Genomic DNA, 18317 nt, shown 5'->3' with positions numbered 1-18317 from the left:
CCGAGGTAGCGATGAAGTGGGGACTTACCCGTGCAATTTCACAAGTGCACCGTGAATATCAGGAATCCGCTAAAACATCAAATCTCCGGCATCGCTGCAGCCGGAAAAAGTTCCAGCAAGAATGGGACCAACGACGACTGAAGAGAATCGTTCAGTGTGGCAGACGACGACTGAAGAGAATCGTTCAGTGTGGCAGAAGTGTAACCCTTCCGCAAATTACTGCAGTTTCCAATGCTGGGCCATCAAGATGTGTCAGCGTGCGGACCATTCAACGAAACATCATCGATATAGGCTTTCAGACCCGAAGGCCCACTCGTGTACCCTTGATGACTGCACGACACAAAACTTTAAGCCTCGCCTGGACCCGTCATCATCAACAGTGGACTGCTGATGACTGGAAACGTGTTGACTAGTTGGACGGCGGATGGAGGCAACCACATGAAACCATGGATCCTACTTGTCAACAGGGGAATGTTCAAGCTGGTGGAGGTTCTGTAATGGTGTGGGTCATGTGCAGTTGGAGTGATATGGGACCCCTCATACGTCTAGATAAGTCTCTGACAGGTGTCGTGCATCCTGTCTGATCCATCCCTGTATCCATGCATGTTCATTATGCATTCCCACGGGCTCAGGCAGTTCCAGCAGGACAATGCGACAGCCCACAAGTCCATAACTGCTGCAGAGTGGCTCCAGAAACACTCTTCAGAGTTTAAACACATCCGCTGGCTACCAAACTCCGCAGACATGAACATTATTGAGCATATCTGGAATGTCTTGCAACGTCCTGTTCAGAAGAGATCTCCACCTCCCTCGTACTCTTACGGACTTATGGACAGCCGTGCGGGATTCATGGTGTCAGTTACCTCCAGCAATCCTTGCGACATTACTCGAGTCCACGCGACGTCGTGTCGCGTTACTTCTCCGTGCTCGAGGGGGGGGGGGGGGGTCTACCAGTTTCTTTGGCTCTTCAGTGTATTTACGATGTAAAATCGGATTAATCAGTTGGCTGTTACTGGGTAGCACTACATACCAACAGTTTCTGTGAGTTAATTTTGCCAGAGCACTGACAGCGTTCTTCAAAATCCGCTATCGGCTAAGAAGAGCTGACATTTATTGCCCTGGAAGATAACAGTGCGTGGCGTCGGTAGCTTATGGCACTACAGGCCGCAGATCCTCCATAGTGGGTACATAGTGGGCGGGAGGTGCTCGCTGGCGAGACGAAAAAAATCCAGAATGGCGTACCTGGAGAATGAGAGTTGGGCGTGAAAGAATCCGGAAGGTCATCCTTTTAGTGCTAAGGAATGCATGGGGTCACAAACGATGCTCTCGACCTTATCTCTTTGGAATCTTCTTCTTGGGATTCGTCACCTGGACGCCTAACGTAGACGTCGTATGTTCAGCTTGGGGCGGCGCATGGCAGGAATAAAGGGGCTTCCCTGCCGGCAGTGACTGAGTGCATTTGCATCTAAGCTGCCAGCTTTCTCCACCGTCGCGTCTCGCTCAAGCCTCAGTCGGCAGATATCGGCTGAAATCTGAATCCTTCGTTGAAATAGCATATCGTCGGTGAAGAAACAATACTGTGTGACGGACTATTTGTCGATTTTGCTTTTTTTCAGTCAGCTGATCCTTGACTCTCGACTTAGCTGGTCTTACCGCCATAACGCCGAATTTTTAGCTATTTACAAGGGAAATGAACTAAAACAATGTAGCGTTTGTGAAATAGCGAAAAAGTAAAGGGAACACCCCGTGACTACAACAGAATGAAACATTCCGTGACTAGACTGTTCTGGATGTGGTAAACAACACTGTGTCAATGCAAAAGCGCGGGAAGCCACAGAACACTGTTATTGCTGACCACGTATCTCGCAGTTTTCAAATGCGATTCCTTGCGAGTAACTTCATAAAAAAGGACAGTGTGTTTCAGGACGATCTGTTTACTGAGGAAGAAATTGTTTCTTGGCTGAAATCCACGTATGGAAACGGAGATTCCTTCCTCAGAATGACAGCAGTAAGAATGCTTTTGTTATTTACCTCGCATTAACAGCAGTCCGTTAAAAGTACGAAAACTGTTAGTACCACAAGTGCTTGATTATTATGGAAATCAAAACGCCGCACTTCACTCATTCTGTGCCTTAGTTATAAATGCCAAAAGTTTTTAGAATGACTACTTAATTTTAGGATTATAGGTTCTCCTGTAAACACAGAATGAATAAGAACAGTACTAACAGTAAAGTTACATGCACAAAAGACGAATTAATTTCGTATGTGTGGTTCTCCGTCACTTTGCCTGGATCACACAACGACGAAAGTAATTTTTCTTGTCGTTATTATTAATGACGTTATTTATATAGACTTTATTGTCAACATGTGAATTTGAGCTTCAATTTTGATTTCGTTTATTTACTAATATTTTTTTGTCTAGAAGTTCTCAAATTAAACAACAGTCACAGTTGCCACTGCATATGAGAGTACATCTCCACGCTCACTGCTACACATTGATGCTGATTGTGCACCAATTAATTCAGATAATTTACTGGAAAATGACGGAAACAATTATGAGGAAATTGAAGGCCAAGAATTTGATGGTGACTTTAGCAGATACAGGTAAAGGAAGTAAAGGAAGCCACGAAGACTGAGTAAAAACGCCAACAAAGTTCTGAGAAAGCGTGAATAAGCATATATTGAATATAAAAACGTCGAAGCAGCAAAATTACTTTTAATAATCCAAGATAGTCACGAACATTAGGTCCGAAAATGGCTCTGAGCACTATGCGACTTAACTTCTGAGGTCATCAGTCGCCTAGAACTTAGAACTAATCAAACCTAACTAACCTAAGGACATCACATACATCCATGCCCAAGGCAGGATTCGAACCTGCGACCGTAGCGGTCGCCCGGTTCCAGACTGCAGCGCCTAGAACCGCACGGCCACTCCGGCCGGCCATTAGGTCGGACCTTTTGTTTAATATGTGTGAGAAATCCGTTCATAAGAAGTGTCTTGAATTATGTGCGTTATTTAATACATTCTCGTAAACGATGCCATAGGATCAGAGGGAGATTGACGTAATCCGTCTGGTGGATATAATTCAAACCAAACGTCCAGGGAAGATAGCTGGCGAAACTGGGAAAAGAGGCACGTTGATTTATCATCTCAGAACTGAGGTGGGAAAACTTGAAAAGTGGAAACTAACGTTTGTCAATAATCATGGGTTTAACGAGAGAACTATCAGATATGACTGGTTAACTCCACGCATTTTCGAATAAACCAACCAAGAACTAAGTTCAGAGACTCTTCATAAAATAATCCTTAGGCTACCTCCCAAAACTACCATCGCATTACTGCACGAAATCCTCCTCAAAACTCTGTCTTGTTGCTATTCTACATTGCAAACAATATCTGTATGAACTCTAGAATAAAAAATACAAAATGAAGGGGCTTTCACCTTTAGGTCGAGACACATTAGCTTATTTTCCACCAATGCGACTTGTGTTGTAGTTACAGGCTCGGTAACTCGAGCGAAAACATGTGGAAGCTGTACACATAACGAGACGAGCAGACAAAGCTGCACATAGGAAGGGAAGAGGTACAAAATCATCTGGATAAGAAAGATGCCCAGCGGAAGCTGTTCGGGGGACACGTTGGAATTACAGGTCGTCAAAGTACCTTCGTTTTTAAATGCAAGGGCAATTTATTATAACACAAAGTTGATAGTTCATAACTTAACACTGTGTAATTTAGAGAATCGTGTTAGTGGTTCGAGGAAACGGAAGGATGCAACAAGTTTGCCTTAGACCAGAAAAGAAACGCGATATTATCAAAACCTCTTTTAAGTTAAGCAGTTGATTCGGGAATATTGATTACGCAAAAGACTTTGGAGGATGTTCATACTCAGATGGAGTGTGACTTTGTTCGCAGTTCTATCGAGAGCAAGCTTAAACGACGTGAAGTTACTCTTGCTAGCCAGTGTGCCCTGATATATCAAAACGCGAGAAAAAAGCAACGACCTTACGAAGTCCATTACCTAGATTACTCCTTTTTCACTATGGAGAGAAAAGTTTGTGGCTGTATGACTCAATTAGACTTCGAGGAGCTGTAAGAAATGAGACCGCAGTTATGGACTTGTGGGTGATACAGTACCGTCCAGCAGTTTTTATTTATTGCAAGTGCACATTTATCGAAGTGTGACAAGAAATACTACAACGCCCGAGCAAAATTTATGCTAAACTTTGCTTCCTAGCGACTATACGAAGAAAGACTGAAAATCAAAAAGGCCATATCGAATCATTTACAAAATCTTGAAGTCGTTCTTCCTAAGAATTTGCATTCCAATTGTGACAACATCCCATAAGAATGAGTCTTGCGAAACACCTGTGTTCGTGACTGAAGTTAACTGCATCATAACTAGTCTTGATGCAGAAAAAATGTTGGACTAAAGATCTACGCAACGGAATTATTAATCCTATGGAACATCGCGGTTCTAGCAGTTAATCTTAAGGTCGGGAATACGCATTTTATCATCGAAATATATTAAGTATGACCAAGGAGAGACTCTGTACTCGAATCAAAGATATGATTTCAGTGAACTCTTTAGTTTATTACAAAAAGGCATGAGAATGAACAACCATCTGAATAAGTCATGAGACCACGTAAATTACAAATACAGGATATTTTGATTATGAGAAGTAGGTGATTGAAGTTTCTCTTGGCATAGTTACTTGATGAAGGCAGGAAATAGCTCTTGATCACATACCAGAGTTTGCGAAATTTAACTCGCCCTGCCAACACATCAATTACAGTTATTCTTTTTCTGATGAGAGAAACCAAGAAGCTTATGCAACAGAGAACCCGCTGAAAAAGTGGGAAAGTGAATCCGAACACTATTCTGGACTTCTAGTACACGATAGTCCCAACATGTCGAAGCTGCAAGCTGTGCTCACTATTATCGTTAGCGCGATATGGGTAGATCGATGACGCCATATCTGGTTGCCATCAAGCACTCCGTAAGGGCTCAAACATTGGACCCCACTCTGCTAATGGAGTCACCTGTTGCAGACGACAGTGAATGCTGTGGAATAACGATGCGTTCGGCGCCAAGACGTAGTCCCACTTATCTAGTCAGAAAAAGATCGTGACTGCTCACTTATTCCTGCCAAGAATCTCGGCAAACTGTTCTCTTAAAGTCACCCTACCCGCCAATGGTGTAATTTTTTCCTTACAACAAAATCTACAGCAAGTAGAAGCGAACTGTTAAAAATCAATAACCTCGATTTATTCCTCATTTTTGCTAAAAACTTCGCACGACTTGCTACGTTCTCCTGACGTCACATCAATTTCACCAATTGGCGCTCTCTAGCAGGAGAGCTAGCATTGCATTATAGGTCGCTGGAAGAGCCTAAAAATACTGTGCTCGAGGCTTTCTGTCGACTCTGCAGAATCTTACGAGCCTGTAACATATGATAGATGTTTTACAGCGTTTTTTTTTAGACAGCTGAGAGATGTTTATCAGCTGAATGTACCTTTCTGAGCATGTCCCAGGCGCCATCACCCGGAAAGAATGCTTTCAGCTTGGCCATCCAAAGTGGCTACGTGCAATAATCCACACAATAAGCTGGGCGCCAATGTGGCGCTAGCTGAGGTGACTTTCCCCCTGGCAACACGAGGGCAGCTTCCACTAGCCGAACCCCCAGCTAGCAGTTCTTCAAAGGGCGCAATTCCTCGGCCCTCATGGGACCAGTTAAGGCGTCCACTCTTCCGACTCTCCTGCCCAATATCCTCAGTAAGTCTTACTGCTAAATGCTAAGACTCATCTAGAAAAGCAATTGAAATAGCACGCACCAGGTTAATTTAAAGAATGTTTCAAATAGGAAATGAAATCAGCGCATACAACCAGTGTAATCGCATTAATCCATAACAAAATTTCTAATACCAGACGCTGACTAACTAATGTACGGTCGAATTATTTATCTGATATGATTGAAAAGAGGTGAGCTGAATGGCTAACCTCTTTCCGATATCATCTGTTGCTCAAAGCTGCATACAACGTTCCGCTGTAATGGTGGAAAAACACGGAGCCCTGAGTCGCCGCCATCGGGGTCAGCGATGCTTCAAACACAAAACAAGCAGAATGAGATTTTCACTCTGCAGCGGAGTATGCGCTGATACGAAACTTTCTGGCAGAGACTCGAAATCGGGACAAGATAACGGCAAAAGTAAAGCTGTGAGGACGGGGCGTGAGTCGTGCTTGGGTAGCTCAGATGGTAGAGCACTTGCCCACGAAAGGCAAAGGTCCCGAGTTCGAGTCTCGGTCTGGCACACAGTTGTAATCTGACAGGAAATTTCACAAAACAAGCAAAAAGAAAGCCAGTCTCGTAATTTCATGTGAGGTGTGAGGTGGGTTAATGCGTGGGTTATGGCACCAAATTTCATCACAATTCTGGCCTACGCCACCTTGAACATCTCAATGGCCGGCACCTACGTGCAGCCCTGGCATTATTATACGATATAGAACAGCCAGAGTATGGTCCATAGAAAGCAGTGAAATGTCTTTATCTTTAACGCAACGGATGTGAAGAGAGGAAACATATTAACGTACGGAATCGTAACAGCAAATTCATTGTGCATTCACACATATACACATATGTACATTAGCGAAAATAGATTTCCCAAGTTGCTTAGTACAAATCAGCGTTCAACATTAAATAAAATTATCTCTATATAAGGACAAAGCATTACCAAACTTTGGAACTGAGCGTCTCTTCCAGAACTAGCCCATTTGTGAAACAATGAGAAAAGTAAGCGGCTGAGAGTAGATCAAGGAACTGTAGTGGCTTTTGCCTCAGATAATCAGAGAAAAAGATGGTAGACCTAAAGCACGAGAGCCAGGAGATGATTACAACACCGATTCTACTGAATGTGACTATAATTTCTCTTACTGCTGCAGCTCTTTCAAGTCTAAAGAAATTTTCTGAGCCGTTCTGCATTGATTGTATCAATGGAGTGACTGTATTGAAGATAGTGATCGTAGCTTTAAAACAGTTACGACAAAAATGTAAGTAGGGTGCTTCGAAAACATCCACGGAGATGTAGGGTTTAATGCCAGAAATTTCGGTATGAATTACTGTGGTCATAGTGACATGTTGAAACAGTACGGTCACTCACACTTCCCAGAGCACACAACTGTCAGCAGACCACTAGCGTAACCACTGGAATCTCTTCTGGGGAAACGAATCTGTTGATGTGAATACACGGGCTGCAGCCTTTTAAGTAATTCGTAGTCGCGCAAACCACATACGCGTGTAAACTACCCGCGCGCATAACGCTTCTGCGAAATAAACACCATGTTCATTTTACTTGACAAATCGCGTAAACACAAACTGAAAATAAGAACAAGAAACATCAGTACATTCCATATGTAAAGTGTGAACTAAAATATAAACAAATATTTGAAATGCTTAATAAGTTCTAGCTGTCGTCGCAAGTCATTGCTATTTCCTCTACAGACGGAATATTCCATGAAAATTTAAAAATTGATTAATTTTTGGATTGGAGTGCTTGAGAAAACTTGAATTAGTTTCAGCTATTGGAGTAGACCTTCAGTCGTATTGTATTCTCAAAAACGATTGTGTAAATTTCATCAGCATTTGTAGAATAAATAAATACCTCAGAGGAATTACCTGGTACTTGCTTATGCGCTCTGGTGTATCAGAAATTTGATCACCGCCTATTCAAGAAGTATTTTACTGCCGAGCTATTAAAGGTCTTCTCCTGTATAAGGAATGAGATAGAACTACTACAGTGACAGAAAAGTTATGCATTCATAATTAGCTCAGATAGCAATTCAATTAACTTAATATTGTTTTCTCTAGAATCGCCTGACCCAAGTAAATCTTGATTTGCTCAATGCGTGTGCAGTTCAGTTCTTCCCTATGCCCTTGCGTTATTACTCCCTTCTAACCGTCTTGCGGTCAGCATCTCATTAAACAAAAACACAAATAATGCGTAGGTACGGTTAAATAGATCCTGAATGAGATTACTGTACCTAATTTTATCTAAAGTTGTTTGTATATATATCAAAACTAATATACTGGATAAATTTCCTCGAGTATTTCTGTCATGATGAACACTTCACAAACATATATATATATATATATATATATATATATATATATATATATATATATATATATATATATATATATATATATATATTACTTTTATTTATTTTTTGCTTGGAGCGAAATTAATGAATCTGCCCGAATTCCGATGATTACTCCCTGCTTCAAATTAAGTACACCCTCAGTCGCGGTACCCAACCAGAAAATGATGGGATACGAGGAGGGAAAGGAGTAAAACAGCAGTATAAAGAAAAAAAGAAAATGTGTTCATATCACTTGGATGACAGCGCATTGTAACAGCCAAGATACAGAGTTACAAGCAAAGGCCGAGCCATTCGTATTATTATACAGTGCGGTCTCGCGGTGGTACGAATTGATTAAATCGGTGCACGAACCTCGATAACGTATTGACACTCAAGTCCATTTGCCTGGAACGCACAACATTATTATTGACATTTTGGTCGGAATCAACAAATGGCCAAATAATTAAAAATGTTGCACATACTCTTCTATGCGTGTAGGTGTAGCTAATCAAAAAGAGCAATGAAACTTCCTGGCAGATTAAAACTGTGTGCCGGACCGAGCTACCCAAGCACGACTCACTCCCCGTTGGTAGAGCACTTGCCCGCGAAAGGCAAAGGTCCCGAGTTCGAGTCTCGGTCCGGCACACAGTTTTAATCTGCCAGGAAGTTTTACATCAGCGCACACTCCGCTGCAGAGTGAAAATCTCATTCTAAAAAGAGCAATACTTATGAAACGTTGAAAAAGGCGTAGTTGCGACATTTTGTTATGGTTAATGGTAGCGGTGGGTTCCGTTCATTATGATAACTAGAGACCGAATAAAATAACTTCCTGACTGACAAATGGCAGTGGAGGAGTGCAGTGATGCCTGGGTGGAGTCTGTCCCATTAAAATAAAACAAGGAACACAACAAGGACTGGCGCCCGAGGCTGGCTGGCGGCTGGCTGTTACATCTGATTCGCTGAGACGTCACTCACAAACGTATTTGAAACCAGGTGCACGGCTTACCTGCTCCATGATGCTGTGTGCGCCCCAACAGTAGAGGAACACCTGAGCTCCGGGTGTCGGCAGGTAAGAGGCGCACTTGAACACAGCGCTTATGTCTGGATTCTGAAAACGTAAGTTGCTGATATCAGTTACCAGATTCAAGAGCTTCCACTGTTAGAGTAGGGAAGCAACAATAATTTTAGTATTTTCTACTGTTACGTGCAGGTGAACAAAATTTTTAACTTTAACTTACAAGGAAAATAAACACATTTTCTTGATCTCTAAGGGAATAGTTATACGGCCTATCTTTTCGAGAAGACAACAGATGTCATTTCTAGACGTGTACGTCTGCACCAGTGGTAAGTGCACCGTGTTTGCCATGATGTGCAAGTAACTTATTATTTATATGATCATACATGTGCCCCACCCATATCTTCATGCGGCCTGCGTCCATTGAATGTTAAGAGTTGTTAGAAACAGTATTCACATGATGTAGTGTTATATATACCATACAGTGATTAGATGATTCTGTGTGGTGCAACTATGCGCATGTTGCTGTCCAGCACTGAACTGTTGAATGATCTGCTTCAACCTAGATGCTAAACGAAGACATCCATCCACACATTGGCCACTACAACTGCTCCCAATGATGGATCCAGTTTTCACCTGCTGAGCTAGATGGTCCAGCTGTGAAGCACTAGTCCGGTATTTGTGACGACGGCGATACTGAAACACATCCGGCCATACAAATTTAGGTTACTCTGGCTTCCCTAAATTGTTTATGCCTCCCATCTTTATTTTTGCCTAATAACTGCTTTGGTACCATCTCTCAATACCTCTTCGTCGACGGACGTTAAAAAACAAATCTTTTTTCTCGCTTCTAACATACGGAATTTCAGAAACAGAACGTTCCATGGGTTTACTCCGATGCCGATGTCGTCGTAAGCAATTGCGATGTGCGTCTCACGTTTTGTCCAACATGTACGCAAGTGCCTTGTACTATATATGGGCTGAAAATATCCTTGGCATCAGTCATGCCGTACTGGTCTCTGTCATAAGAAATCGTCCATTGTAACAGTTCGTTCGTCATAGATCTTCCACTATTTTACGTTTCTTTGTTTCATTTTCTCTGAAATCATGATATCTTCTTTCTTCATGTCACACGCTGAATATTAACAAATCTGTTCTGAGTCACCACCTTCTGTTTTGTGAAGAAAGTAACAAATTTTGCATTTATACTTACAAATTGTAAATCGCCCTACAATGCGGAGGATATATCCTATACTATCACTATCGTCCCCCCACCCCATATCTCTTTCCCTAGTCTGAACTTGACGTTCTCTGTAGAAACGTGAATAAATCTGGTTTTATCGCCAATGAAATTCTTGAGAGGTATGTGAAAGGACGTCTCTTTTTGAAATCTGTGGTGTCGTAACTTCAAAAATAACGTCTCTGTGATGCAAAACGCTTCATTTGTAGAGTATGTCACTAAGCGAAGTTACAGTTATACTTGTATCTCTCCTTATCCTGATACAAATATAATCATTGTGTCTGTTGAGACTCTCAATGTCACGAACAGTATCAAAAATCGCCCTAACGGAAGTTATGTAAGCTTCCTTATTTATGGACTAATTAATTTCTTTTTGCAGTTTTTCCAAGGAATTTCAAAACGACAACTGGATTTTTCATAATTTGTTTCATATGGTCTTGTCACCTTCAATCGCCCCTACGAGGTATTTGAGTGTTATGCCTGTTAGCCTGTGACATATCACCAAGAATAATTCCTCTTCCACGTTCAAATGAAGTCTTCTGTCGTAGTCCACATTCAGTACTAGCCAAGTGATGCTAGCAGTGAAATAAATTTGGTTGTCCTAAATACAATGCCGGAAAAAATCAAGACCGTCAAGGACAACGTCATTTTATTGACAAATGAGATGACAGGTAGTATGTGATAAATTCAGACCAAATGGAACACTCATGTCAAAGTAAAGGTTGCCAGAACAGTCGCGACAATACGCAACGTACCACCAGATGGTGCCACACACGTATGTACTCTCCCATGAAAACGATCAAAAGGTGCCAAAATGCATCCTGCGGTAGACTCTCCAAGCATCTCGCTCTTTTTGCTGCAATTTGGCACTGATTCTTACAGACGAGTTAAGTTCACGTTTATTCATGATCAATTGGTGAGAGATCTGATGATCTTGATGGCCAGGGTAGTTGTCTTAGACCACGAAGAGCACACTGCTTCGCACCACAAATGTCCTGCTGAAAAAGCACATCACCTCCCTGTCGAGGAAATGGCAGTAGGCATTGTGCAATGTAGCGGGCACCGGTTACTTTACCACGCAGAAGCACCAAATGTGACCGTGAGTTGTAACTGATGGTTCAACACACGATGAAACCTTGGATGGGACCTGTATGTCGCGGGCGAATGCGCCCTGGAATAGGCAGCTCCACAAGTCACTGCCATACATCTGTATGTCCACCAACCCTTACAGACAGAGGGCAACAGAATGCCATTGCAATCTCCACTCGACTCTTTCACGACGCCAGAGTACCCACACTTGGCGTTGTCGAGATGTCAGTTGTAGCCTGGGGAGAGGTATATGTGATTTTGATACTGCTGCAAGCAGACGCTACATTATGATCCCTCATGACACAAAAGTTGCAACATATTGCCTAGATAACGTTCGGTAGGACACCACTGCTCGCACCATGCGGTGCCCTTGATGTGTGTCTGTATTAGGCTTAGGTCCACAACTTGATCTACAGGTTTGGGAATATTCCACAGACCGCACCTGAAAGCAGCGACGCGCTATTGACACGCTGTGTTCAGCACATATGGCAATCCGTCGATACGTCTATCCAACCTACTGCAAGCCCACACTGCGAGACAGTTTACTTGGCCAAAGCTGTTCAACAGGATCACATACTAATCGGGGGAAGGAATGTTGCAAACACTGTTCACCTCTAACGTCGATGCACCTCCTGCCTGTAGAGTCAAAACAGAGCGCGCACCGACAGGCCTCTAGGGTGACATCTGATCGCCGGTGAGTGTGACAAATGAATCCGTAACACTAGAACCCTTCCGTATGCGCATACTGTGTAATGCTGCCACTGAACATTGTCTTTGAGGGAGCGGCATATTTTCTGACAATGGATTTCACAGAGATGATACAAAATCTAGAATGAACTACTTGAAGCTCTAATATGCTTTGGATTGGTCTGTTAATGAGAACTTACGTATGTCTCTTGGAACAGTGTCACGCAAGCAGCCAACACGCTGAATACGAACTGCGTAAGAGCAATGGGATTCATGACACTCTCCAGATACTTTACAAACCTGCGAACAGAAGAATCCATGACAATAATTCTCTAGTGAGGCCTGACATTGTGATGGAGGAGAAAGCGGTCTTCATGTAATGTATTAAATAAAAAGAATTAATGTAAAAAACTTTTAATGCCCAGTCCACAAGTTTCAGTATACAATTAAAACACGGTGACTAGTTTCCGTTGTTTTATAAAATCTTCAGATCGTAAAAAAGCGGTGTACGTTCATTGAGAAACATCGTCATTAGCTGCAGGAGTGCAATGAAATGTATTCGGATGATGGGCCAACAAAACAATGAGAGTATGTAGTTAAAAACTTACAACCTGGCCCGCTCATGAGGAAGTTTTTAACTACGTACTGTCATAGTAATGTGACCCCTACTAAAAATACATTTCACTGCACGACTAACGGTAAATACGATTTTTTCAGTGCCTTTTTACAATTCGAACGATATAAAGATGGTTGTATAAAACAACCAAAACTAATCACCGTGCTTTAAGTGTATACTGAAAATGGTGGTCGAGGCATAAGTTTTTTACGTTAAATTTTTTTTTATTTAATAAATAGAACAGTGGATAATGTATTATTATTCTGAGCCAACAGCATATTCACGTTATCAGCCTACCCTAAGATTTTCTGGTGGGTCTCGATGCAGAGACACAGTTCTTTGTACATTGCTTCGTGCGCTTCATTGTCATCGTAGCCGTGGCGAACCTCAGACACGTCAGCAATCGTGGATGCATCACGTAATCTAATATCACTAATGCGATAAACTAGCAGCTTCAGCTGAACCGTGACGTGGACCATGATGACCGCGAAGAAACAGTCCAAGCCAGTGCTGATGAAGATGAAGAAGAAGGAAGAAATGTCCTGCAGAAGAAACGAAGTTTCGTAAACAGGAAAACCGGTCCGATTAATCCAGTAGTGAAGCTGTATGAAGGGCAGTTTCTGACTGTGAGGCTCCACGATGAGCGGCATGGGGAACCATATGACACACAGCAGCGCGATATACGCGTAGACGGCCAGGGGGAGGCGGTAAGCGACTTTTAGCGAGTCGCGGGAGATGGCCGCCATGCCGTCGTCAACCTCGCAGTGTGTCTGCTGCGAGGCGGCGAGGTTGTCCGTGAGGCGGACCAGGGCGCAGTAGCGACGGCGGTTCCTCAGGAAGTGCGTCATCTTCAGGATGCCGCTGAAGACGGTGAAGGTGTTGGAGAAGGCCATGGTGAGCTCCTGCAGGTCGCCCCAGCTGGAATAGACGCCGAGCGCGATCTGCGAGAAGTTGCCGACGCCCAGCGCGAAGACGATGGCGCTGAAGGCGTGGAAACGCCAGGAACCTGGCAGCGGCCACATGCCGTGGAAGTTGAGCTGTCGTAGGCTGTGTTTCAGTACCGAGCCGGATGCGTAGTCGCGCGTCAGCGGCGCGTCGCTGCAGCCCTCGTATCCACTGGCACCGGCGTTCATTTTGTGCGTCGTGCGGCTGCAACTGAGGTCTCTCTTACTGACAAGTGGAACACGTCACCAGCAGAGTGACGTCACGCGGCAGCAGCGATGAATCTCAGCACTCACGTGCGGTGTGACCGTCCAGGGATCTAACGTTGTCCCGATGTCTCCTACTCTTTGTATCTCGACCTGTGTATTCAGTATTGAGCGGTGTCCTCATGAGCAACGTGTCCTTTCAATTTCACCTCCGAACTGCAGGGAGACCAAACAGAATGACGGAGCAGTTCGGAATGTAATTACACACAAACTGATGCCGGGCCACCCTCGTGGTCGTCTTATGAAAATCCAGATGGGTTAGTAATACGCTTTTAAATGATATATCGACCAAAAGGACAGACACTGTATTAAAGATGTGAGACGTTGTCACAATTGACCCTCGTGCACGGAAAGCAGATGAATATTTCCGCACGACATTGCTTTCGAGATACGGTTGTCCTCTCAAAGAAAAACAAGTGTGGTGGGTTCTACCATTCATTTTTGTCCCTGGTGAGCTTTTTCGACAGAGCAGGAATGGACGAATTTCATTTCATTACTTATCAGTTACGCTGGCTTTTACTTATTGCAATTAGAAGTACGTAGGTTATAAATTTGTGACATGAAAGTTATTACGAAATATTTCATAAACTATGACGCCTTCAGTATACAACTACTTTTCTGAGGATCGCGACGTGGTATACGATATTGCCGTGCCTGTGATACTCTGATTACGATTCAAAGTTCCTTTGGACGTGTATCCATGTACAAAGGGACAGGTACAGTGGCGACTTCTGGCATTATGAAATACATGAAATGCTTTCCCTATTATATGTTTTCTAGGCTGTGGAATCAAAAGTAGATTTTAGTTTTTAAAAAGTTACGATTCCCCGAAACAAAGGTAGATACATTTATAAGTTTGCATTTCAACTTCCGATTACTTTAAAAAGAAAGTACAGTGTTAATGTGTTTCAAATAGCATGTGACAGATCGAAGAGCTTTTTGTTCTTGGAAGTACACGCTATGTGATTTAATTTCCATTTGTTTAATGTTTGCCGTATAATGTAACACATTGGTTTCTATTATTGTAATACTTATTCGAATCAGTCACATATTTATGAAGCTACTTCATAATAGCGTGAGACCTAAATATTTTGGATGTATTGTAGCATACAATTTGCACTTCTTGTCGTGAGACAATGAGTATGCGATGTTCTTGTCTGTGTTTAAGACGGAGAACACACGGCTAGGCTTTAACTGAGTTTCGGGGAAGTTGCATTGTATTGTAATAAATACTCCTCTTCTTTAAAGCATCTGCTGTGTCAAATTCTGCTTCTTCAGCATATTGTCCTGAGCTTCCAAAGCTACATAATTTTCAAGAATAAAACTGTTGCTATTTTCTGAAAGTGGCTGGCTACTGCTGTAGATTTTAAAAAGAGTGAGGGCCAATAAATATTCTTGTGGTTATCCATTTTTTCAGATATCACCGTCGATTGCATTGTTTTCACAGAACCTTCTCTTTCTGAGTAATTCTCAATGAAACAGAAGAAGAAAGATTCTTTTTATTATCATCCGATGACTGACAGTATCACAGCCGTTGTCAGATCGATGAGGGCTGCGCTTATTGCGTTGCGAGATTCGAATGCTTCCTCTATATAACGGGCTACAGTGAGAGTCTTAGAAGTGCAGGTTTTTCATGATATGAAAGCTAATTTTTGATCAATTAACGTCGACTTCATAGCATGCTGTAAGCTATTCAGGAACATTATTTCCTAGATTTAATGTAAATTACACATAAATAAACTACTCTGTAACTTTTAGTATCTGTTGTAATTTCACCAGAAGTGAAATTATCAGTCAGTAATTAGCATATCCGAGAGAAAGGCTGAATGAACTAAGAACTGGTTATTTGGGGAGGCTCTTTTCGTGTTATTTTTCTGAACATACAAATAGGTTAAGTATAAATTAGCTTGGTTTATTGCTTATTACGTGGATCATGAGCCTCCCTCTGTTGTTCCAAATAACAGTATCTGACACAAGAAAACATTTGCACCAGCGTGGTATCCAGAAAAAACTAAAAAGTAGCCTGAGAAAAAACTTAGGTACGTCAAACACAATTACCTTTTTTGCTGGACAGGAAGAAGGCAGAAAGAGAAAAAAACAGGATTTTGTTAGCACGTAATAAATGTAGGAGACCATCGGAAATCAAAGCAATGTTGCATTCACCAAATATACCCGGCGTCCAACATAAAGGAGACCGGAAAGGAACCCACTACCACCGAAAGTAATTTCCGTTATTCGGTTGGCTTGCTTGTTCCAGAAGCTATGCAGGCTGGTCACACGTCCAAATAGTTTTAAGCAAACTACGACAAAACTATTATAGGATAGTAACAGTTTATCGTAATTTATTTAAAGAAGTTATAGATTCCGCTTTCTCATTTTGAACAAGATCATGGAAATTATCACTCTTTGAACACTAATCTAGTCCTGAACCCAGTGAAGGGTGACAGAAAACTGATAGTATTTCCTGTTCGACTCTGTTGGTTCATGATCGACTTCTAAAGATTGCTACGCTTCAGACGTATACTTTGAGGTTCTTCTCCCTTATTTCTATATCAGTACCAAATACCAATGGAGCTGGTTTTCTTGAAGACAGATTACTTCTCTTTGTCATTCCACTTCCTTGGTTTGGAGATGCTACGTAAAGTTGCCTCCAAGATAAAAGAATTCTTTCACTTCCTCCACTATCGTGTCGTTCCCAATTTTGGTGTGAAGAAGGTCATTGCCTTTGTTTCCAATCTCCTTAATCACCATCATCTTTTCTCTGTTTACCCTTGAGTCCTTCTGCATCAATAGTGCGCTGATGTTTGTGCATCGACATGGAAGTTTTTTTTCGACAGCCACTACATATAAGTACTATTCATTTCAGTTTTAGTTGAGTTCAAATTCAGAGTGACTGACTATGCATGCCAGTGCTCCCCTAAACCCCTGTAATTTGCGATCACAAAATTCATGTTTCCTGATGTGGGAGGGATTTTAATAAGAAGAGAATAATGGGACGATGACGCGAATATACAATTTCCCTCCCCAACTGTTAACCTCGCCCATCAGCGGTATACCTTGCCAAGGAGACGAGTCTTTGACGACGGACAGAGTATTGGCTGTGTAACCGTAACATCGAGTACAGAGGAAATGCTGCACTATGCTAACTGACGAGCATTATGAGCTGTGACTGGCACTGCTCGGAGATGGCAGTCCCTTGACCAGTCTTACCTGCAATGGGCTAAAAAAAAAAAAATGCGTACGGCGAGAGAAGAGCTCTGGGAGATGACGCAGCCTACCCGCACGTCCTTCGCCCATCCACGACGGTCAATCAGATCATGAGATTTTGTTTACGTTACCGTAGCAACGCCCCAGTGTTGTTGTTGTGCTGGGCGACCGCTGCTGGCTCGCTGCGCTGCCAGCTGTCAGAGCTCTTCTCTCGACGTACGAAGTTAGAGTACCTCACTCAGTAAGTCAATAAGCGTACTTGTAGTACATAATCTAGCCTCGGATACAGGATGAATTTCTGAGATACAACAAGGACAAGAAATAGGATCAAGAGAATATGGTTTACTGGAGCTTGGAAAGTTGCCACTTGGACGTTAGGTGAATTGTTCTTAACAAAATCGCGCTAGCTAAACATCTGAAAGAAAATGAAATAGATTTTGCAGTAATTACAGGTGCAAAGAAGAAATCATCTGGAACTAAGTATTATGATCTACAGTGGAGTACAAAAGGAAAAAAAAGAGCAAGTAAAGGTGTTGCCATCTACATTGATAACGAATGAGAAGATGAAATACTGGACTATGAATATGTAAATCGACGCATTGTACTAGTAAGAATTCAAGGTCCAACAGGAGTCCTAAGAGTAATAGAAACATATGCCCGGGAAGAGAAGAAATTGACGAGTCCCAGACCTTTTACAAACAGTTATAAGTGAAGTTAAACAAAGACAGTAGAAGTCACATTTTACTAATGGGAGATCTCAATGCTATAATAGAAAATATAGCTATTCGAAAAATAGTAGGCACATCTGGAGGAAACGTATGTAATAAAAACGAAAAAAATACTCTGACATTTTGCTATCTTTAATCATATAAAAATTATCAGTATTTTCTTAGTAAGAAAGCCATATACAAATTTACCTAGTCAGCAAGAAGATATAGATGTTTTATGGATTACATATTAATACACAAGGGATTTCCTGGACAGGCTAAAAATATCAGATTTTATCGAGAAGCGGGTATTGGGTCAGATCACCTCCTACTGGTGTCATTAACTGACGTCTATGGAGAATGGACGAAACCGAAGAAACCAGTTACGGATAAGAAGAAAGAACAAGTTC

The 18317-nt window shown here is 42.2% G+C and overlaps 1 protein-coding gene across 1 annotated transcript in view; it reads right to left on the bottom strand.

The window, feature by feature from the left end:
* LOC126155578 (odorant receptor Or2-like) overlaps positions 1 to 13918 on the bottom strand; it is a 47403-nt gene extending 33485 nt beyond the window's left edge. Inside the window, exons 1-3 of the mRNA XM_049916237.1 lie at positions 13083 to 13918; positions 12370 to 12469; positions 9145 to 9246 (exon numbers count right to left, since the gene is read on the bottom strand). Coding sequence (XP_049772194.1) covers positions 9145 to 9246; positions 12370 to 12469; positions 13083 to 13918 — 1038 coding nt within the window. The remainder of the gene's footprint in view (positions 1 to 9144; positions 9247 to 12369; positions 12470 to 13082) is intronic.
* Positions 13919 to 18317: the final 4399 nt, after the last annotated feature.

The sequence above is a fragment of the Schistocerca cancellata genome, chromosome 2, assembly GCF_023864275.1.
Source record: "Schistocerca cancellata isolate TAMUIC-IGC-003103 chromosome 2, iqSchCanc2.1, whole genome shotgun sequence".
Taxonomy (NCBI): Eukaryota; Metazoa; Arthropoda; class Insecta; order Orthoptera; family Acrididae; genus Schistocerca; species Schistocerca cancellata.
Note: the sequence above shows the minus strand (reverse complement) of the source record. Positions and strands in the feature narration are given on the sequence as shown.